Below are 23,402 nucleotides of genomic sequence, written 5' to 3'. Positions count from 1 at the left end.
TGCACTGGGATGTCATCATCATGATAAATCTATGTTTTCATCTTATTTTATGTATTGAGACATTGAGTTTCATTGTGACAAAGTCCATATACCTGAGACTAAAACATTTATAATCTAGTCCTTTATAGAAAAAGTTTGACAACACCTGCTGTCACAGATGGGCCTGGTTTCATTATCAATTCCTAGCATGCTATCCCTTTCTCTTTTACTCAAGAAGCTAGATGAGAACACAAGTGAAAATGTACTCAATTTTTTAAAAGAAGAATAATTCATTGTTTTCAGTATTTTTAATATGGCTAGTCATTGGAATCTACCTCCCAAGTGATTGTGACCCATGGTGGGATATGACATCATGATTGAGAACCAGTACTCCCAACCATCACCTGCTGCCAGTTCCCCACCCCCTGGTAGCTAGCTTTGGAAAGGCTGAGGATCTTGACTTCTAAACTGGATCTAGCAGAAGCCCATCATGAGAGGACTCACTAAGTCAGTGTGCCCCTGTTCTGTGACACTTGGCCCACAGTGAATGGACTTTGGGACAGTCTCTGAATCACTTCCAAAGCCACCAGTAGATTTTATGGTACCTTATGGTAATCAGAAAAAAGCACCCCTTCTTTCTCCTTGCTGGAAACTTGTCCTATATTTTGCTTTTGTTCCAATAAGACACTTCACTGACCTCTGATGAAGAGTTGTAATAAAAATACAAAGCTATAGCATCTTTGAGGCAAATATAGTATCCCCTGCCCCCGGTCTGATAAAGTCATACACTGCACCATCTACATTAATATACACATCCACCCTCCTCACCTCTGTTTGCCGGGGTTCAAGGACCCCTCATCCACCTTCTCATCATATTGGGTCCGGATGTCATCTATGCAGCCATTATCTCCAAATCCTCCCCACTCGGTGTTAATGCACATCTTCCCTTCGTCCCCTTCCACCAGTTCGATGTTCCTCATCTCTTCCATATAGCACATGTTGCTGCCTGTTCCTAATAGGAATCATAAAAGGACTTTAGTCTTCAAAAGATATCAACAGGTCCTAAAGAGGCAGAGTAGTGCTGGAGAGGAACTTAGGCTTGGAGTTAGATACGACTGGCTGTGAATTCCAGCTTTAACTAGGTGACTATAGAGACAAGTATCTCATCTTTAGAAGTCCAATTTCTTCATCTGTAAAAAGGCAATAATACCTGCCTTAGAGATTTGTTAAAAAGAAAACAATGATATGATGTTCACAAGATCCCTCCACCTAGCAAATGGTGCCTGAGAAAACACCATTCTCCTCCTCCTCACCACCATCGCATTACATCACCATCACATCATCATCCTCATCATTTACTGTTAGGCCATAGGTACACAAAGTGAGCTCCCAAGTAGTCACAGCAGCCCGAGCTAAAAGGGATCATGAGGAATTATCCAGCCTTGAGAGAAGTAAACATTGGCATCCATAGGCCACCTACTTTGTCCTTTGCCCTGACCTTGTCTCAGAACTATCCTTGGTACAGCAGTGCAGACACCTATTATATTCAGTCAAGCAAGTCTCACCCCTTTGCCTTCCTAATTCTCGCCTGACCTCTCCCACAGATGAGGAAACTCAAATCTAGACAAAGTAACCTGTCCATAGTCATAAAATGGGTAAGACTTACAGTGAGATGAAACTTCTTAGCTGGCATTGGAGGCATCTCACTATATCCCCATCTCCTTGTTCTACCCACTGCTCACCTTCAGGAAGCCTAGACAGACAGCTAGAACAATTTTTCCAGGTTCTGTCATTACTAACTTGTGCCGGTCACTTGGAATGCCTATTGTCTCCATCTTTACCTGTTCAAATCCCATCCATCCCCTCATCAATGAGAGAGTCAACTCCCTGAAATCCACTCTTGCCCTTAATCACTGCCAGACTTCTCCCAAAGCCCCCTCAAATGGCCAAATCATGTGTCAGGCCACTCCCTTCTCTTCTAGGTTCTTTCCAACTCTTCCCCATCATGTGGACCCATGGCCAGAAGAGGTCTGCTAACAGAGGAGGTATACACTGGAGCTGCATGAAAATCAGACCCAAGCCAACAGTGGTCTCTTTCTACCCTGGATAATCTGCCCCTAATTTGGAAATCTCCTCTTTCTATGTCATTCTCCTTCCTCAACAAAAGGACAACATTGGCTTAGGACCCTTAAGGAGAAAGATATTAAGTAAACATTTAGAAATTAGGAGACCTGAAATCCTAATCTTAACTTCATCTCTGTCTTGGATAAAGCTGGCTTTAGAGCCTCTGTGTAATGGAAAAATGCCCCACCCAACCCCAGTCCTGCACTATGTTAAAAGGAAACCACCAAAAGATCAGATGAGAGCAGGCTAATAGGACATGCCTGACCTCTTACCTGCAATCAGGCCTATCTCACAATTAGGATCTTCATGGCCACAGGTCATCATGGTCCCCACTGTATCATTCACAACTGCAACTATGTCTAAGTCAAACTCCTGCAAAGGAAGCAGCCATGCCAAATAGGCTCAGGAGGGGCATATCAACCCAAGGTGCATGGAGGCCAGAGTCATGGGGCTGGGCACAGGATGTCAGAGCAAAGGGGCCTGGGAGAAGGGGCTAGGTCAGGCATGAGCCTCAACACCATAACATACATTTCTCCTCTTGATGGCTTCCCTGAGCATGTCCACCACGTCTTCCCCTTCACAATCAGTGGCCTTGAAGCCTTTGGTCCACTCAATGAGTGTTCCCTGCAAGAAAGAAGGAGAAATTCATTTGAGCAATAATTTGCCAGGACCACTACCCAACCTCATCATCAAATAGATGCAAAGTCTGTGTCGGTAGCTAGTCAAATGCATGTGCTTTCGACTGCTCCATCTCTGCAGCCTTAACACTGGGCCCAGAGGTATCACAGAGCATGATGCCCAGACGAGGTCTGTTGCTGAGTGGAATAACTATAGCAATTCATATTCATCAAGGGTCAGCTTGTGTTCCCTGGCCATGACTGCACAGAACAAAGGCCTGGATCACAGTCAATCTATGTCTAATTCAGCCAAGGACAGATTAAGATGTGATTAAACATAAGAGCTACAAAATGTTCATCAAAGCATGGTTCCACAGTGAAAAACTAGAGGCATCCTGTCGTTCCAATATCATAGATCTATTATCTTGTGTATTGATATAGGTAATTTTAAACAGTCATAAAAAATCATGCTGTAAGAGAACATTGAATATTAGAGAAAGATGTTCACCATACACTGTAAAGTGAACATATATTAAACAAATGTAGATGGCGAATTACACTATTATTCTTTTAAAAACACGCATGCATGTACATGCACATATACACACTCATATCTAGAAAAAGGTCTGGAACAATGCCCACACCAAGAAGTTGGCAGTGGTCCTCTCTAGGTACAAGATTAAGGGTGCCTTCTGGTCTTTTCTTTTTGTGTGCCCATATTTTCTAGTTTTCCTAAAGTTAGCATGTATAATTTTTATAATATCAAGAAAAAGTATTTTTCATTTTTAAAAGAAAGACCAAGATGACACTATTGGCCAGATGGAGGAGTTAATCCAGTCTCAGACTCCACAGTCTAGAGCTGGGGTGGGGGGAGGGCAGGTCAAGCTGGTGCATGTAGGCCAGGAGAGCTCCTGGGATAGGTAGGAAGGGGGGCTAGCGGCTCCGGCAGCAGTGCCCCCACCCCTGTGGGCTAGATGGCCATCTCACCCTGAGGCCCTCAGCCCTGGTCTGCCTCTTTCTCTCCAAAGTCCTTGGGAAGTTCAGGTCCCTTGTTCTTTCCCTGGTGGATAGATGTAGAACACTAGAGATTCACCCCTAGTTGAAAAGTCTTTCTTCTTAGTTGCAATTACACAAAAATCATATTTTTTAAAAGTCTTTTTTCTCCCTAGCCCTCAGTGGCTTTGCTCCCAGCTGTCCACTTGTCTCCCCATCCCTCTCAACTGTGTATCCATAAACCTGTCAGAACTTCTGGGAGAGGCCTAGAGACCCAGTGTCCTGGGTCAGGAAGAGCAGCTGTGCCTTGGTGCTCATTGATCACTGGGGACAGTGGACAGCTGTATGTGGCTGCCTTCCCGAATGGTGTATTAATTTTTAATGGCAGCACTCATATAATGTGTAGCCCTTATAAAAAATTAAACTGTTACTGATAAGGGCCAAGTGCCTTTTAACTTCCCATTCCCCCAACTTGAGAGGTAACCTCTACTATCAGGCTAATATGATTCCCTCCAGACCTTTGTCTCTCCATTTACATATATTTTTAAATAAATAAATTTACACAGTGTGTAGATGACTGTGATTTGGTTTCCCCACTTAATAACATTTTCTAGACCTTTCCAGGTCAGTTAATATGGATCTGCCACAATCTTCCCCTGAGCAGAATAGTCCTCAAATATAATTGCATAGAAATAAAAAATACCTATGAAATATAAGTACTATTTTTATCCTCATTTTTCAAATGAGGAGACCAAGGTCCAGAGCTGTTAAATAATTTGTCCACGATCACCAAGTGAGTAAGTGGAGAAGCCAAGATTCAGTGTGCTTCGAACCCATGCTCTTAACTACTGTGCTCACTCTGTGGCCTCCCAGTCAACTAGGCAATCTGTGAAGCACTTGGAATAGTGTCCAGCACCGAGCAAGCATGTGCCTGGTAAACGCAAATCAAGTAATTAATTCCACATGATTTCTATGCCAGAGTTTCTTTAGTCATCCTCCGCTGCCATGTGAATGATTTTTAATGTTTCATTATTAAAAAGGGCTGCCATAGTGAACATTTTTTTTCACTACGGCTTGGCACATGTTTGAGAAATGGAATCTTGAGAAATGGATCTTCTGGCTCTTAGCATTCTGACACATTTAATTTTAAGAGAGCTAGCCGTATTACCAGACTTGTGATCCCCTCTCTCCCCATTCTCTGAATAATTAGGGTGGGGAAGGACTGCTGCCATGTATGTATCCATGGTGTTCTCAGAGCCCTGAAGAAATCTGTTCCAGTTCTGTACCAACCCATCAGATGAGACTCACGTGGCTCAATTTTCTCATAGGAAAAATGAAATGGGATAGAAAAGAGTGTGTTACATATAATAAGAATATTATTTATTGATTTTTTTGTTTTAATTATATATGTAGGTGTACTGTGTATTTTAGCCAAAATGGTTCAATGACACAGGTTCTGGGTCCTGGTCTCCCCAAGGGCAAAGTGAAAGAGCCTGCGCTCTCAGGCCTGTGTCCTACACTAGAACCCTCCAATACTATTTATAGATGTGGCATCGTGGACAACTAACTTAACTTCTCTGTGCCTCTGTTTTTCTTAACTACAATGTGGCGATTAAAAATAGTGTACACACTTACAATGAGCTATTATTCAGTCTTTAAAAGGAAGGAAATTCTGACACGTGTTACAATATGGACGAATCTTAAGGACATTATGCTAAGTGGAATAAGCCAGTCACAAACGGACAAATACTGTATGATTTCAGTTAGATAGGGAAACCCAAAATAGTAAAATTCATAGAGCTGGAAAGTAGATGTTGGGGGGATATCAGGGGTAGGGAGACAGGCAAATGCAAGTTACTATTCATGGGTATAGAGTTTCAGTTTGGGAAGATAAAATGCTTGGAAGATGGATAGTGGTTATGGTTTCATGATGATGAGAGTGTACTTAGTGTCATAGAACTGTACACTTAAAAATGGTTAAAGTAATAGCCAATTTTATGTTCTTTCTATTTTACCATAATTTTAAAAATGGTTAAAAATAAAACAAAACAAAAATAGTATGTACATCATGGGGACATCAAGTGGATTAGAAGAAATCTTAACAAATCTTTGGTGCCGTTCTTATTATCGTTAGCTCTCTGGTTGACTTATTGTGTTGACCATAGTTTTCCCTATAAATTAAAAAGTGGTGTTCTGGGGGCCCTTGGGTGGCTCAGTTGGTGAAGCATCCGCCTTCGGCTCAGGTCATGATCACAGGGTCCTGGGATCGAGCCCTGCATCGGGCTCCCTGCTCAGCCGGAAAACCCCTCTCCCTCTGCCTGCCACTCCCCCTGCTCATGCTCTCTCTTGCTCTCGCTCTCTCACTCTCACTCTCTCTCTAAAAATAAATAAAATATATTTTTAAAAAGTGGTGTTTTGCTTTTAATGATGTTCTGTTCCTGCCCTGTAAACCTGATTGTCAGAGAGAGTGTGTGTGCTCCATTCTCCACAAGCTGGTGAATGGTCTTTTTATCCAAGAATTCCAAGGAAGACTTTGTGATATGTGTTTCTAAATTATTATGAAGGGTTTATTCAAATTATTATCCATGATGGTCTTCAATGTCAACTAAGTAAGTGTTCATTTGTTCATGTGATATATTTGTTGTCTGATTCCTTCTGACTCACCGGTAAGCTTTCTCTCAAGAGTAACAGCCTGCCACCTATTGTGTTTCCCTGTTTACACTGGCCCCATGGGAAGACACAGGCATTACTGCTGCCTAAGAGTTTTAACTGGCTTTTCTGGTGTTACCTCTTTATATGTCTCCATAACATGATTGAATCTCTCGTTTAACAGGACTCTTGTGCATGTGTCCCTTTATTATATACTGCTCGAAATCTTTTGTGAATCCAAAAAATAGCAATGAAAATGGAACATAATAAATAGATAATATTAAATGGTTCAAATTCTTGATTACATTTTCCCAACTGCCCTGAACCTGAGACCCGTAAATAAGGAAATAAACAGTGACCCAGAGGTACCATGAGATTCCTCTGCTGGAGGAAGGAAGTGCATCAGGCCTTCTGGAAGCCTGCTGGGCTGTCTTACCTTGTCAATGCTCGTCTGCCTGCAGGGAAATGAGAATGTGAAGCCCAAAGGCAGTTGGACTCCCTTGAGGCCCATGTAGTCCAGGAAGTCAGCGATGCACTGCACTATGTGGTCAAATAGCTGCGGGGAAACAGTGGTAGTTATACCTGGCCAGCAGTGATACAGGGCGGCAGGCTGGCTCCCCCAGGCACAGAACTCCCCAGCCCAGCATGTACCTCCTCACCGGTGCCCTGCATGATCTCCAAGGGGATGGCAAAGATCTTGTTGTACATTCGCACCGACCTCCGTCCACTTCTGATCTTTACCAGGAGGACCCGGAAGTTGGTTCCCCCCAGATCCAGGGCAAGGAACTTTCCTTTCTCTGTGGTGAAGAAAGTGGGAGCTGCATTCCACCAGCATGCACAGAACAGGGACTCATATGGAAGCATTGATAGGAAAGAGGAGCACAGAGGGTTGGGAGAAGAATCAAGGCTCAGAAATGTCAGGGGCAGAAAGCAAGAGCCAAGCCCCAGGAGAAGAGAGGCAGGGAAGTAGACAGGAGACAAGCAGACAAGTCCAAGTATCCAGATGGCAGCTCCAGGGTACAAACCCGGGTCTTCTGTCTGCCAATAGTGTGAGGTACATGCCATGTTCTCAACCACACAGACACACACGGGTGACATCACTTAGGTATTCTTCTATTGACTGGGATCAACCAAGATGAATAGAATTCATCTTCTACCCCACGCCCCCTCCCTCCATTATAGACATGAATCCAGGGCTTTTAAAACTAAAACCCTAACTGATTGGAGGTGTCTTGGTGGGAGCTCTGTGTACGGCCCACCTGTGCCATCTGGCATCCCGCAGACATAGGTGGGCAGCATCTTGACTGTGGCCATCAGGTGGGTGTCCCTTTTTAGTCCATACTCGAACTCCCTCCGCATCTTGCCCTGCACATCCATAAGCTGCTCTCGAGTCAGTTGGAACAAAGCCAGCACCTTGTCAATCTGCTTTCTTTGGGCCTGCACCCGGGAGGCCACCGCTGTCACCATGGCAGCTCCCTTGGTGCTGCCGCTCTCTGACAAGAGGAAGCGGACGTCGCAGTTCGGAACCAGCCTCCTTACCACCTTGTGCAGGCGTTTGGGATATCTGAAGGCAGGGGCAATGGCAAAATAGGTAACAGTCATAAAGGCCCAGGCCTGGCTAACGGAAACAGACACAGGGGTAACAGTGGGATGGGGGTTCTGGGGAACCTTGCTGGGCTGGGTTCACCCCTCTGGTTGCTGGATGGTGGGAGGGCAGGGGGGTGACTGAGGGTAGGGACTAGGGCAGTGAGGGTAGCAGAAAGGACTCTTGGAGGCTCAAAGAGGTAGCTATTTGATCACTAATATTTCACTCAGTAGGGCATGTCCATTCATAATGTATTGGCTGAGCATCGTCTGCATCCAAAGGGGAAGGGTCCTTTCTCCAGCTCTTTCCAGTGTGTACCTCCCTGGCTTCAAATACCACCTCTATTAGCCAGAGGGGCTCTCGCACTCCGTCCTTCTGGGAAATCTTCATTTCCTTGTATTTTCCTACCAGTATCCTTCATGAGAACTTGGCAACCTCTGCCATTCGGATTTTTCCCCAAGTAACTAAGTGTATTTTACTTTCCCATCTTACCACATAGTAGGTAATAATAGACAGATAGATGGATGGGTAGATGGACAGGTGGCTAAATATGTGGATGGATACCCTTCTAGTCAGGCAACTGGGTTTAGCAGAATATTTCTTTAAGAATGATCCCCCCAAAGCAACCTAGCCAGCTAGATTAATACAATCTCTCTTTCCCCTATAAGCTCAGAACTAAGAGGAGATGGTTGGTCCCAGCAACACAGAGAAAGCAGCATAGCTTGGAGAGATCACTGGATCTCTGTTCCAGAAAGCCTCATTAGTGGGGGGTGTGGGCTGACAGGTAGCACTCACTGAGGGTGTATCTTGTAGAGTGTGCCGTCCATGCCCACTGTGGTCCGGAGCCGCTCCAGCTTCTTGTTCTCCCGGAGGCGTGTCAGGATGGCTGCCAGGGCTGCTGCACAGAGATTGGCTGAACGGAAAGATACGATGGTGCAGACGTGCTGGACCGCAATGCAGTCAGCCTCCGAAGGCTCCAGGCCCAGGTCTGTCAGGATCTCTCTTGTATTGGCAAGGCCTTCTTTATACCTGGCCAGGGGACAGGAATGAAAGGACCACATTTCTCCATCCTATGGAAGTCCCCTCAGAGAACCATTTTCTCACCTCTCAGGATTGTGAAAATAAATAAACTGGCACATAGTAATATAATAATGATAACCATATCAACAATGATCATAGCAGCCACCATTTATCAAGCACTCACTATGTGCCAGGCACTTGTCTAAAGCTTTGAGAGGCATAGAGAGGGCTACTTGTCCACAGTCACATAGCTAGTAATTACAAGGGTCAGGATTTGAACTTAGGCAGTTAGATCACAAAACCCATCCTTTTAACCACCCTGTTCTCTTCTGCCTTTCAAAGAAACTCAGTCCCTGCCATGCTCTGCACAAACAGACTCTAGGAGTCTGATGCCACTCTGTAAAGCTCAGAATCTAAACTGATTACAAAGCTCAGGGCAACACCTGGGTTTCCAAGCCAGAGGAATAGGACCCCAAGCAGACTGGAGCCAGCTGCCTTTACCAGCCATCTCCCCACTGCAGAGACCTCTGTGTGGGGTCTCAATCACTAAAGCCAAGGCCAATTCCCAACAATGCCAGATAGAGAAGGCTCTTGCTATAGTAGGAATTCTTAACTTAGATTCCATGCATGGGTTTAATGGGTCTGAGGATGCCCTAATATTGTAAGCAAAATGGAGTACAACTGTGCATTTTTGTAGTAAAAGGTCCAGAACTTGATTGAATTTGATCCTCAAAGAAGTTTGTGACTCTAAAAAAAAGTTTTAAGTTACCATTTTGGGGGAGGAGGAATGCAGCAAAATAGAAGAAAGGAATAGACCACCAACCGCAGATTCCCTGGCTGATGAAACCGACAAGAAGCCACATCTGAGTTACAGTAGGCATTGCTAACTCACCTAAAGCTAGGCCCAGGTCTGAAGCTGTCTTGGTGAATATCTGGATGGACCTGGCCCCTTTTGCCGTGCTACTACCATGAGCATACCACGCCTTGGCTACCCACCCTAACCCTCTGCAGAGTCAAGGGGAAAGGCACCCAGCCAGCAGCTTACTTTTCCATGGCAGCCACATGCCGTGTTTCAATCTTGCCCTTAGTGTGGAGAGCAGAGGATTTCTTGCCACCAAACAGGAGACCTGCCTTGGCCATCTTCAGCAATACAATCCTGACAAGTTCGCCCAGGTACAGGCCACTGATCATCTTCTCAAACCTATGATTTGGTGAATAGATCAGTAGTAGCTATGGTCATGGTTATGTAGCACCCTTTCTCAATACCCATGAACCACAGCCCATAGTCAGGACCATAAGTAATGGAAGGACCACTCCATGGGTCAGAGGGTCTCAGTCCCCATACCAGCTTTTGGATAGGATACCTTTGGGAGCTCACTTATCCTCTCTGGGCTGTACTCCCCTCACCTGTAAAAGGAGAGAACTACACTAGAGGGAGACCTAAGATTCTTTCCTGCTCATAAAGTGATTTAATCCAAGAATCTTTATCGCAAATCACCCCTGGCCGTGGGAGGGGTACCATTCTCATATTAGGCATAAGGAATCTCGACTTCAGTGACTTCAGGTGATCCCAAGATTACCAACCACGGCATGACAAATCCAAATTTCAGATGCTTCAACTCCCACACAATGTTTTTCTGTCCAAGAGAGAAGGATGCTGTGTCTGGGCGATGGGCTTGGATAGTCCCAGAGAGGTTCGATAATAGTGTAAATGAAATATCCCACCAGGCTACCTACACCTTGACTTGTAATCTGCATCTGACAAGCACCTACTAATTGTTTCCCAGGTAAATAAGTAAATATGATTTTTATTCTCCAAACATAATAAGGCACAAAATCAAGGATAGCCTGTTTTCTAATTAGCTTTATCTGTTCCATTATAAAATGTCATAGAACGCTGCAGAAACAGAAGACAGCCAAAAGAAATCCAGGTTGGATTTGGAGGAATGGAATTCATTTTTTAAGTGAAATGGAGAGAATGAGGGTGAAAAAGTCCAAAAAAATGGTCTTTCTTGGGCCATGACTGCTCTGTGTCACCAGTGAAAAGGGTGTGTGCCTGGCGAGCAGGTATATCCAAAGCAGAAATTTGCTTTCCGGGTATGCAGTGCTAATGTTTGAATGGTTTCTAGGAGGTATTTTAAATATTTACTCACCAGAGTTTCTTGGAAAAATGGCCAGGACTAGAAAAATGCATGATGAGCCTGAAACATCTTAGTGTGCCAGAAAATAAGGAAGTACTAAAGAGTGATTGGAACACATCGAAAGGACACAGGGACCAGCTCAAAGGGGCTTCTATTGGCCAAATGTGAAAATATTTGAGCATCAAAATAAATAACGATAGGAAGAAATGATACCCATTAAATAACAGAAAGAATCCATGAGTTCATATTAGGATAAAGAGATAAATGGGGGAGATAGAAAAGCTGAGATTTATAGAATTACAAAACTAATAAACATGATGGATTTAGAATTTCATCAATGGATGCTAAAAATAGAGTGAAAGTTTAATGAGAAAGGGGATATTTACCTAGTCTCAAAGTATCTCTTTACCAGATACGTATTCATTATAGAAAGAGTAATAACGACCTTCTGGGAGAGAAGCCTGTTGTACAGCCCCTTAGCCAAGAGATCTGAGATAGCATCACAAGGAATGGAACAAACATTGAGTGCTTCCATATATGATGCACCGAAAAGGACACACATCCCTTCTGTGGTGCACACCAGAATCTAATCATGAGGAAACATCAGACAATTGATGGGACATTCTGTGAAATAAATGGCTTGTATCTTCAAGCTCATGAAAAACAAACAGATATTTCAGAGGATATCCAGGTTAAAAGAGGCTAAAGAGAAAGGCCACAAAATATAATGTTTGATCCTGAACTGGAACCTAGACCAGGACCATTCTTTTTTCTCTTTTTATAAAGGACATTAATGGGGCAGCTAATGAATCTTGAATAAGGTCTGTAAATTAAATATTGGAACTGATTAAGTGTTAATTTCCTAATTTTGATAATTATCCCTTGGTTTTGTAATAGAATATACTCTCTTGATTGCAGATAATACACTTTGAAGTATTTGGGAGTGAAAGGATATTATAATTGCAATTGCAGTCTCAAATGATTCAGAAAAGTTACTTCATTCAGATATTTTGTGTATATGTGCATATATATACACACACACACACACACACACACACACACAAACAGAGAGAGAGTATTTGATTTAGGGAATCTGGGTGAAGGGGGAATTTATGCCATTTTTGTAACTTTTCTGTAAGCCTGAAATTATTTAATTTTTTTAAATGCCTTTTCATTCAACAAACACTTAATGAGCTGCAAAAATGTGTAAGATACTATGCACAGAAAGGAAAGAAAAAATCTAAACTTGTGCTCTGGGAGCTCAGCACGTAGGCAGAGCTGAGGCACTCTCAACAGTTACTCTATTGTGGAATGAGTGTGAATGTGGAATGAGAGCCAAGAAAGACTCCCTAAAACCTAAGCTGGGAAGGCATGGCCCCAGGTGTTGTGATTAGACCTCCAAGAAAGCAGGGTGTCAGGGGAGCACTGGAAACACAAATGAGGGACTTGCCTGAGTCCTGCTCCCTTGGGCTGCACTGGTTTAGTTCTATGGTCACTCGTCCGAATGCACCAAGAGGGCAGGACCAGAGCCACCTGGTTCACAGCTGTATGTCCCCTACCTCTGGACATGTTCCAGAAATATGGACTGAACTGGAATAGTTAGGGTTATGACTTAGAGGAGATCACTCCATGTTCTTGCCTTCATTTTTGCTGGGGTCCTCAGAAATTCCTTGTGATAGGTAACTAATCACAACTAGAAAGTCTCCCAGGTTCAAAGTGTACCTGAGTGACTGGGTATTTACTGATGTCGATGCCCAGGTTACAGCACAAGGGGACTCACAGTTGCTTCCCAGGGTTGAGAGAGCCGAGGTCTAACTCCCGGTCGAACTCGGTACGGATATCTTCCAGAGTCCCATCATCTCCGAAGGCCCCCCACTCCGTGTTGATGCACATTCTCCCCTCGTCACCTTCCACCAGGTCAATGTTGCTCATGTCCTCCATGTAACACGCATTCGTGCCAGTACCTGAACAGGGGATCAGAGCAAATAGGCACAGACGGAAAGGCTCCCAGCTGGGCAAAGACAGAGAGAACTCTTAACTGCCTGAGAGTCTTCTGAATGTACCACAAAGTGCTTTTGATCCACTTCCCGGGCCTGGTTCTCACTGAGGGAAGCAGCTTTGGCAAGCCTGGGAGTTCATGAGGAATAAAGCTGACATGTCAGTCTACACTTCTCAGATGTTAATGGTTTGCTGTCATGAATGAGGTCGATTGTGAAGAAGTCCCTCATGAATATGCATGAAAGCTGACAAAGCACATTTACAAAGAGGATGAGTTAACCTAATCTTGTAAATTTAAAAAAAAAAAAATTACCAACCCACAATATTTTTTTAATCCTTTCCCTAAGCAACTTAGCCTCTTCTCTACTTGATACTAAAAATATTCTTTATTCATGGCCTGCCACAAATTGTTCCTAGCATAAGCTACATCCTTCTCTTTGACAATGATTAGCTATCACATAAGAAACATTCCATTATTCAAACAAATAATCACCCCAAGGAAATGCCTCAAACACTAGAATATTAGGGGAGTGGCTATAAAAGGGCACAGTATGTTTGGGATCTACCAGGATGATGGAAATGTTCTACCATTGGATTGTGGTTATGGTTAGGAAACTCTACATTTACTAAAAATCATTGGATTGTACACCTTAAATAACAGGGTTTTTATGGCTCAAAGCTGCTTAAAAATTATTTTTGTAAAGTATCTTCCCCTGTCTAACACTCTGGTCTGAAGACTTTAAAGTCAACACGAGAAATAAAAAATAAGAGAAGCAGAATATAATGCAATACCTGGAAAAAGCTTTTCTGAGAAAAGTATGGACACAATTTAGGTGTGGCAGCCAATCTGTAGTTTACCAGACACAGCTGCTGAGACACAGTGGACAGTGGCTAGAAACCATGACTGGCAAGCACCTATCCCATTCTGAGCCGTGGAGCTCCAGAAATGGGGAGGCAGATCAAACCCCTCAGGTGTAAAGATCCTGCCCTTTGGGAGAGTCCAGCTGAGGAGAAGCATTGGAAATTACAAAAAAAGGCAATTCGGAAAGCTCTCCCCAATAGGGGGAAGGAAATGGGAAGGTGGTAGGATCTATTCAAGAACAACCAACAAATCCAACCCACTAGGCTTTATCGTCCCCCACACTGCCTTCTCAGGACACCTCTGGCCAACCCCCCTCCCAGCTCAGGTGTTAAGAACCATCCACCAGACACTGCCCCTGTGCAGCAACATCCCTGATCTAGGCTCCCACCATGTCCTTCCTGCACAGGGCAATGGCCTCTTGGCTGGTCACCTTGCTTCTATTCTTGGCCCCAGTAGTCAATTCTCTTTGTCTGACACAGCCGCCAAAATGAGCTGCTTAAAAATGCACACCCCATTTATCCATCCCCCACCCAAATTCCTCAAAGGCCTTCCTGCCTGCCTCCCCTCGGGATAAAAGCCAAAGACCTTACAATGACTGTGTCCTGTGTCCTACACAATCTGCCCAGTCCTGTCCATCCTCTCTGACCTGAATAGTCCAATCCTCTAACCTGAATAGCTCACTTTGGCTCAGCCACCGTTCAGATTCTTAGGGCTCCTCAAGCATCCCAGACTCAATCCCACCTTAGAGGCCATAGGTCCCCTCTTTGCTTTGCCAGGGCTTTTCTTCCTCTCCATCTCCCTTTTGCTCCCTCCTCCTCCTCCCTTAGATCTCTGCTCAGATGTCACCATCAGAGACCTGCCGCCACCACCCCACCACTCTCACTCTCAGTCACATCACCCTGCTTCACTCTTGCCATCACACCAACCATGACCTAGAGTTAAGATTACTCATTTGGACCTTCCAGGCCTTTCATCCACCTACCCACCAAAAGCTGCATGAATACAGGAACCTCTAGGTATTGACTCCACTGAAAACCCAATGCAGAGCAAAGGCCCAGCACACAAGAGGCATGCAGTAAATGTTTGTCAAATGAATGTATTAATTTTCCATGTCCCTATGTTACTTCTCATAAACAGAAAGTGCCAATACCCTCTCACAGAATTTACTCAGTTAGTAAAACTAAGCCGCAGACTAGCCCCTTTTCCCAACCTAGAAAATCAAGTGAAACTGAATTACCAATGATGACACCAACTTCACAGTAGGGATCATCATAGGCGCAGGTCATCATGGTTCCCACAGTGTCATTGACCAAGGTCAGGATGTCCACGTCTATGTCCTGTTGGAACACAAACCTCAGAAGGCATCAGTGGGCAGGAAGGGGGCATCATCCCTTTATCCTTCCCCACAGAGGAAGCAAAAGCAGTGAAGATGATGAGACAATCACTAGATCCTGCCTGCCAGGCCTGCCTGAAAGAGACAGGGCCTCTGGCAAGTTCAGGCATCTAGAAGAGAGAAAAGGCAGTTGGGAACTGAAGAGTGGAACTCATGCTCCTGCCTTATGGGTGGAGGCCTCTGTGCAATGGAAATATGAGGGACAGACTACCAGGAATCCAGTTTTTATTTGAGACACCCCTAAGGAAAGGATGCTTATCCTGGGAGCAAAGTCCTCCCTTGCCCATGGGGACAGTTTAACCAGCCTCAGCCAAGTCCTCTCCATGGACAGCACCAGGGATTTCTCAAGTTGACAAGTCAACTCGGATTATTACCCCAAGGTAATATGGTTCCCCAAGGTTTGGGGGAGCATTCTAAAATAAAATGAAACAATAAAAGAAAAACACAGGATATAAAAGATTATGATTGCATCTTTAAAGAGAAAAAAGACTAGAAGGGTATCCCTCAAAATATTCCTCTTGCTGTCAGGATAACAAATAGTTTGGGTTTAGTTGTGTACTTTTCAGCCAGTAAGGAGCAAGTTTTGGTTTTTCAGTATAGATTATTATAAAATGTATTCAATGAATAGCGATAACCCATGAATATTAGAGTGGAAAATAGGAGAGACAGTCAGGTTATAAAGAAAGTGATCTTTTAAGCTCAGAGGGGAGAGGCAATGAGAGCATTATAGATGCGTGGGGTCTAACCAAGCCCCTCTGAGGGGGGCTGTGGCAGCTGGGGAGAGCCCAGGGAAGCAGGGGACCATACTTTAACAGCAACTAGAACAAGTTCCACATAACCAAGGCTCACCAATGGGTTTATCCAGATTGGTCACAATTGGTCACATTTATATTACAGTGAGACCTTCCCCAAGATCAATTCCCTCTCTGATTCTCCTTCCAGGGCAGGCACAGTAGGAGACCCCACGTCGAGAGAAAGGGGCTAGGACTAGGGGAGCTCCCACACTGAGGCGAATCCCTCACCTTGTGTTTTTTCATGGCTTTGGTCAGACAACTCACTACATCTGTGTCTTGAACTCCCCGTGCCTTAAACTTCTTGGTCCATGAAAGCAGAATACCCTGGGGGAAGATTTCAGAGCCAGTTAAAGTGAAGAAGGCCCTCAGTTCTGAAAATGAGTGGCAGAAAATTCATGCGTAAAGTATATCCCCATGGGCTTCTCTTCTTGAAGCTGAGTCACCCCCATTTCTTTCAACATTCCTTCAGAGGCTTTTTCTAACCATATAAACATCTTTATTTCATCTGAGCAGTTTGAAACAGTATATATAGTGGCAGAAAGAACAATTGTTGAAGACTTGGCCTCACAAGACATTAGTCAAGTCACTTAATCTCGAGCCTCAGTTTACTCATCTGTGAAAGAAAGAAACCTCATTTCCCTGCCTCTGTCACAGGAAATGCTCTGATGGAAATACCTGGCCTGTGTAGATACACATTATGTGTGCAGAATGTATGAATTGCCAGGTCCACAAAACAGAACTAACGTGGTGTTACCTGGCAGGACTCCTTTGGGAACTTAATTTCAACTTAGAAAAATGGTTCTCTATTTGCATAAAATTGGTGTTTCCTGGGACACCTGGCTGGCTCAGTCAGTAGAGCGTGTGACTCTCGATCTGGGGGTCATGAGTTCGAGCCCAACACTGGGTGTAGCGATTACTTAAAAATAAAATATTTTTTAAAAATGTTTTTTAAAAACTTTGTGTTTCCCAAGAGTTTTGTAAAATAGCAAATAATCATAGATTGTTTCAGAATGGAAGAGAATTTTGGAATTAAGAGATTTGTCCAAGGCCACACAGTCAAAAGTAGCTGAGTCCAAATTCTCAAACTCCCCAACCACACCCTCCCAATCCTCTGAGATTTACAGAGGAAGGAAACTGTTCTAGATCTCACATCGAGTGAAGGACAGAGTCCATCTGGAAAGCAATGGTCTGACTCTTGACCAGTGACTAGGGTTCTTTCCCTGCACCACAGCGCCGCCTAGTGCCAGATCTCCCTAATTTCTGTCTTCATAGGTCATGAGGACATCCCTGCTTCATGGGAAAGAGGAATAAGAGACTGTAGGGTGGCATCCCCCAAAAAGGCTGGTACAGACAATGTGCGACCTACTGGGGGCAGAGTGTATGGGGGGAATGGAGAATAAATGCTTGTGATATATAGTTAAGTGGAAGATTTAAGACTACATGCAATTATATTTTTTAAAACTATGCATACAACATGACATTTATTTAATATAGACATGACTAGAAGGAAACCAACAGGGACGCCTGGGTGGCTCAGTGGTTGAGCGTCTGCCTTTGGCTCAGGGCGTGATCCTGGAGTCCCGGGATTGAATCTCACATCAGGTTTTCCGCATGGAGCCTGCTTCTCCTCCCTCTGTCTATGTCTCTGCCTCTCTCTCTCTCTCTCTATGTTTCTCATGAATAAATAAATAAAATCTTAAAAAAAAAAAAAAAAGAAAAGAAAACCAACAATTCAAGTAGTGGGTAAGTGGGTATCTCTAAAGGTTGAGATTAGGGGTGTCTCTGTTTTCTTTAAACTTTTCAATCCTACTCTCCTCTCTCTCTCTCTCTCTTTAAAAAAGATTTTATTTATTTATTTGACAGAGAGCATAAGCAGGAAGAGCAGCAGAGGGAAAGGGAGAAGCAGGCTCCCCACTGAGTAGAGAGGGTGACATGGGGCTGGATCCCAGGACCCTGAGATCTTGACCCAAGCTGAAGGCAGACACTTAACCATCTGAGCCACCCAGGCGCCCCTTTTTTTCTTTTCTATATTGAAAAGTTTTACTATTTTACCACCAGAAACACACACATAAGCAAAGATATTTCTCTTTGGCTAAAACTTTTCTGTTCCCTCATTTAAAAGCAACGAAACAGGGGCGCCTGCATGGCTTAGTCATTAAGCTTAGGTCATGATCTCCAGGTCCTGGGATTGAGCCCCAAATCAGGCTTCCTGCTCAGCAGGGAATCTGCTTCTCCCTCCCCCTGCTCATGCTCTCTCTCTTTCTCCCCATCTAAAATAAGTAAATAAAATCTTTTTTAAAAATTAAAAAATAAAAATAAACGACAACAACGAAACAAAACTATTGTAAAGTAACCTCCCCTCTTAATGCCCAGGCTCTTATTTTCTTTAATCATTTTTTAGTTTCACAAAGAAGCCTCCTGAGCCACCCCTCCTCAGGAAGGCCTCCCCTTTCTGCCATCTCCTGAGCTCAGATGACGTCTCAGCCTCCACCTTCTCCAAGAGCCCGGATTTTGTGTCACAAACCTAAGTCTGCAGCAGAGCCATAATCAAACAGCTATGCCCACACTTAGTCCTTATTACTAGTGCGCTTCCTGTAGCTGAGGGTTTCCTACTTAACTTTAGACTCCACTGAAAGGCAGTTTGGGGGGGAAATTTATAAAATCCTAGTTATTCCAGGCGGCCCAGGGAAGGGGCGGGGCGGAGGGGGGCGGTTGCTCAGCGGTTTAGCGCCGCCTTCAGCCCAGGGCCTGATCCTGAAGACCTGGGATCAAGTCCCATGTCAGGCTCCCTGCATGGAGCCTGCTTCTCCCTCTGCCTGTGTCTCTGCCTCTCTCTCTCTCTCTCTCTCTCTCTGTGTGTGTGTGTGTGTGTGTGTGTGTGTGTGTGTGTCTCATTAATAAATAAATAAAATCTTAAAAAACAAATACAAGTAATTCCACTAGACTTTGATGAGAAAAAGCATTTTCTCCTTCCTCGATGTAATCAAGCACTCTTCCCTAGTTTAAATGTTTCCCTGCAAATCCTTATTGGAAAATGGCACAAAATGGGTCAAAACGTTTCCAGGAACTTGCTGGTATTTTAAACAAAGTTCTAGAGCTATATCTTTCTGGAAAGGCAGTGCAGGTGGGACCTTATGAACTTGGGCTGAGCCACTCTTGGATGTGTCTGTGTGGCCTTGGACAAGTCCCTTAATATCTTTGAGCTGCAGTTTTTCTCAAATATGAAGTGTAAATAATCATGTCTACTTCATATGATTGCTTGGGGATTTTAATGGGATAATACACATAAAGAGTGTATTATCAGCTGAGGTACAGTACTGTCGTCATTGTTATTATTATTATTATTATTATTATTATTACATAAAGATGCTGGTAGGGATTTGGCTTAGAAAAATGCCAAAATCCTAGATAAACAAAATGCATTCACCCCCTAGTTGTCAAGAAAATATGCAAGTTTGTTTCTCAAACTCAAATGAACTCCAACAGAGCTTGAGAAGTCTCTTCCTTCTTCCTGAGGTTTCCATTTCTGAGCTCAGATAAGAGGTGTTTAATTACTTGGTGAATCAGATCTTGATTTTGGGGCCTGATTCCCCACAACTGCTCCTCCTACTATCTTTACAGATTCCATGACCTCTGCTCCTCCAGCCAGCAAAGATGATGACACCTCATAGCTCAACTCCACTTGGCCTCTTCTAACATTTTCTGAAAACTTCTTCATATCAATTTTTTCTAATCTTTTTTTTTATAAAATAATAAAAATGTGAACCTCAGCCTATCCCCTGTCTAGAGAGATCATAACAAGTTCTCCCTCAATGGAATCAAGTAAATGATTGATTGTACTTTTTAATTATCTGATAGTTAATAATCACCTATAAAATACAAGACATCATGCTATAGACCCTGTAATTGGAGAAGAAGAATATAAAACAGTGCCTGCCCTTCAGAAACATCTGTTAAGTCAGGGGACAAGATACAAAAGCACCAAGAGACCAGTGACATAGGGACAATCATTGTGGTGACCCTGCAACTGTGCCCAGGCACAATTTGGGGCACATGGCAGAGGTCTGGTCTAAGTTTCCCCTCAGCCCAGCAAGTAGCTTTTGTAGTCGCTGTTTTGCAGATGGGAAAACAAGTAGCTCAATAAGTTAAGTAACTTATGCAGGGGAACACAGCTTGTTCTGAGCCATGATTCAAAGACAAGTCTGTGGGACATGAGAACCCATTCCTTGTCCACTCTTCCCCACTGAGAAGTGGCTCATCCCAGCAATAGCAAACATATGCCAGGGCAGTCCATAATGTCAAGGTGCTCCATGAATTGACTTGTCAGCTGCGTGTCATGACGGCATGTATAGGAGGAGATCATGGGCCATCACCCCAGACAGCTGGAGACTGGGGATACCTGACTCCAGACCGTGTCCCTCTAACCCCAGAAAGCTCATTGTCCTTTTCTATGGCCCCTTATTTATTCTCACAGATTTACAGAAGATTCAGCTTGACTTCTCCCTGTTTATCAGTTGAACATATGAGGCACACAGAGATGGACCCCAGCTGGATAGTGGCACAGCTGAGATTGTACATCCCAGATACGGTGTCTGCTCAACATCATTGTCACTCCAGTGACCCTACCTGCATCCTCCTTCTAAAGGCTCACTAGAGAGGTGAGACTCCCTGAGCCTTCCTGTTCTTATTCTAGTCAGTTTCGTCAGTGGCCAATGGCACTAGATGTGGTCCCCAGACCACCAGCATCCACATCCGTCACCTGGGAAGCTGTTAGAAATGCAAATATAAGGCTGCAATGATTAAGAAACTCCAGGGTGGGGCCCAGCAATCTGTGTCTAACAAGCCCTCCAGGGGATTCTCACGCAACCAAGCCTGAGAACTAAAAGTAAAATTTGTTGCCTGTGCTGTGCCCATGTCATGTGCAAAATCAAGGCTGCTGCATTTACAAGTTCTTTGTCTCACATTTCCACCTCACTGTTCAAAAAGAAAAAAAAGTCCACTCCTGTTTCCAGCCTGACTCCTGAACATGCCCACATTCTCCAGCCCCAAACCCCAAATCCTGCACAGCTTCTTCCCTCCCTGGCATGAACCTTACCTCTTCCAATTTAGTTTGTCTGCATGGAAAAGAAAAGGTTAGGCCGAGGGGAAATTTCTTATGCTTCAACCCTCTCGTCTTCATGAAATCTGCCAGACAGTCAGCTATGTAGTCAAACAGCTACACAGAAGAGAAAGCACAGGACACTGGGCTAAGGCATGGTCACTTATAAACTTGATTCCAAGCCCACCTCTCACCCCCCGCTGCTTCATAGAGCCCCTGCCCCGATACCTCTGAGCCATTCCCTCGGATAATTTCATTGGGTGTTGGGTAGAACTGACTCTCCATCTGGACGTTTCTTTTCCCCTCTTCAGAGACTTGGACCTTTAAGACACGAAACTTGGACCCTCCAAGATCCAGAGAAAGAAATTCCCCATTTTCTATAAAAAAAACAAGCAAAAGTTATCATTTATTGAAGGTCTGTTATATGGCAAGCTCAGCCTTAGAAGTTGGACATGTAATAATGCCACTAAGTCTCACAAGCACCCCATGGGTTAGGTGTCATTATACCCACTTGCTGAGATTTTAGAAGTGAGCCCTCCCAGCAAGGGGCAAAGCTGGGGTGTGACCCAAATCTGCCTGGCTCTGCAGTCTGGGCCCTGCTCACTGGTCCATGCTGTAGGGCATAAACGTGAAGAAGGCAAATATACACCCACCTCAGGCAGGCAGTATTAGAAATGGGACTTGAGGGCAGCCTGGATGGCTCAGCGGCTTAGCGCTGCCTTCAGTCCAGGGTGTGATCCTGGAGACCCAGGATCGAGTCCCACGTCGGGCTCCCTGCATGAAGCCTGCTTCTCCGTCTGCCTGTGTCTCTGCCTCTCTCTCTCTGTCTCTCTCTCTGTCTCTCATGAATAAATAAATAAAATCTTAAAAAAAAAAAAAAAAAAAAAAAGAAAGAAAGAAAGAAACGGGACTTGAGGGTAGAGCCTCATCCAGCATGCCACAACCAGAGCAAGGAAGTGGATACTCCAAGTGTGGTCAAAGTCCTGATAGGGCAGGAGGAAGAGGCAGGGAGGTGTGCAGGAAAGGGAAACCAGTCCCCATACAAGCCTCAGTCTCGTGGGCAGAGGGAATATATTCTGGGAGGTTAAAACAGACACGGACCAAATGATGGCCCTTACAGGACCAAGTATCTTCATATTTTGGGCCAGACTCAGCCCAGCACAAGAGAGATGCTATTAATAAAAAGATGGATATGATGCATACTTAATGCAAAGCAACCCACTTGGGTGACTTCAACTCAGGATCCAGGGAGAATTCCTGCCATGACCCTCCAGTGTCCTGCATCAGCCACAGATAGAGGATAAGAATGCAAGTGTGTAAACTCATGAACCCACAAGACTTTGTGCAGAATTGCCTGTGCCTGAAAAGTAGGGACACCTTCATGATATACACCCAAAGCACATGTAAGTGAACCATGACCACAAACCTGGTCACTCAAGTGGCCTTGTTTTGTGCCATGTGACCAAACATACAGCTGCATGGAGATAAGGCACCAGCAAGCCATTCAGATTTATTCCTTGTGAAATAAAACAGTGAGGAATTGTTAGTTTGTGGTAAAGACTGAAGTGAAAGCCTCCCCCAGCCCAGAGCAGCTGGGTAGCCAAGGTGTCCACATGTGTGTAGGCTGAAACCACAGAGAACTCCAGTCCTATGGCCTGAGCGTACCACAGTGCCTGCCTTCGGATTCCCACAAGATCCTGTGGGATCCCCTTTTTGCTTTCCCTGTCCTTACACTACAGTCTTCCTTTCTTGACCTGATTCACCTGGGTTCTCTGTTCCTGACAATCAGACAGCTAGGCACAGGCCCGCCTGAGCAGTGCTCTGCAAACTTTAATGTGCATGTGAATCTCCCAAGAATTTTAACATGCAGATTGTGATTCAGTGGAGGCAGGGTCTGAGATTTGGGTGTTTGGGGGTGTTGGTTTTTTTTTAAGTAATCCCTATACCCAGCATGGGGCTGGAACTCATGACCCCAAGATCAAGAGTTGGGTGTTCTTCCAATCCAGCCAGCCAGGCGCCCCAGAGACTTTGTATTTCTAAACAAGTTCCCAGGTACTGTGGCTGCAGGTCTGTGGACCACAGTCAGAGTAGCACAGGCTTAGTCATTTACAGACCCAGCCAGCTGGCTGTTTTGTTTTAATGGAGATTA

General features: G+C 44.4%; 1 protein-coding gene across 1 annotated transcript in view; it reads right to left on the bottom strand.

Moving 5' to 3' along the window:
• The window catches only part of HKDC1 (hexokinase domain containing 1), a 41,003-nt gene that overhangs the window by 8,728 nt on the left and 8,873 nt on the right, over nucleotides 1–23,402 (bottom strand). The window contains exons 3-15 of the mRNA XM_077894798.1: nucleotides 21,482–21,630; nucleotides 21,251–21,370; nucleotides 16,384–16,479; nucleotides 15,206–15,305; nucleotides 12,889–13,072; nucleotides 10,013–10,168; nucleotides 8,743–8,976; nucleotides 7,622–7,926; nucleotides 7,014–7,159; nucleotides 6,799–6,918; nucleotides 2,632–2,727; nucleotides 2,376–2,475; nucleotides 808–991 (exon numbers count right to left, since the gene is read on the bottom strand). Of these exons, the coding sequence (XP_077750924.1) occupies nucleotides 808–991; nucleotides 2,376–2,475; nucleotides 2,632–2,727; nucleotides 6,799–6,918; nucleotides 7,014–7,159; nucleotides 7,622–7,926; nucleotides 8,743–8,976; nucleotides 10,013–10,168; nucleotides 12,889–13,072; nucleotides 15,206–15,305; nucleotides 16,384–16,479; nucleotides 21,251–21,370; nucleotides 21,482–21,630 (1,990 nt within the window). The remainder of the gene's footprint in view (nucleotides 1–807; nucleotides 992–2,375; nucleotides 2,476–2,631; nucleotides 2,728–6,798; nucleotides 6,919–7,013; nucleotides 7,160–7,621; nucleotides 7,927–8,742; nucleotides 8,977–10,012; nucleotides 10,169–12,888; nucleotides 13,073–15,205; nucleotides 15,306–16,383; nucleotides 16,480–21,250; nucleotides 21,371–21,481; nucleotides 21,631–23,402) is intronic.

The sequence above is a fragment of the Canis aureus genome, chromosome 4 (genome assembly GCF_053574225.1).
Source record: "Canis aureus isolate CA01 chromosome 4, VMU_Caureus_v.1.0, whole genome shotgun sequence".
Lineage (NCBI taxonomy): Eukaryota > Metazoa > Chordata > Mammalia > Carnivora > Canidae > Canis > Canis aureus.
Note: the sequence above shows the minus strand (reverse complement) of the source record. Positions and strands in the feature narration are given on the sequence as shown.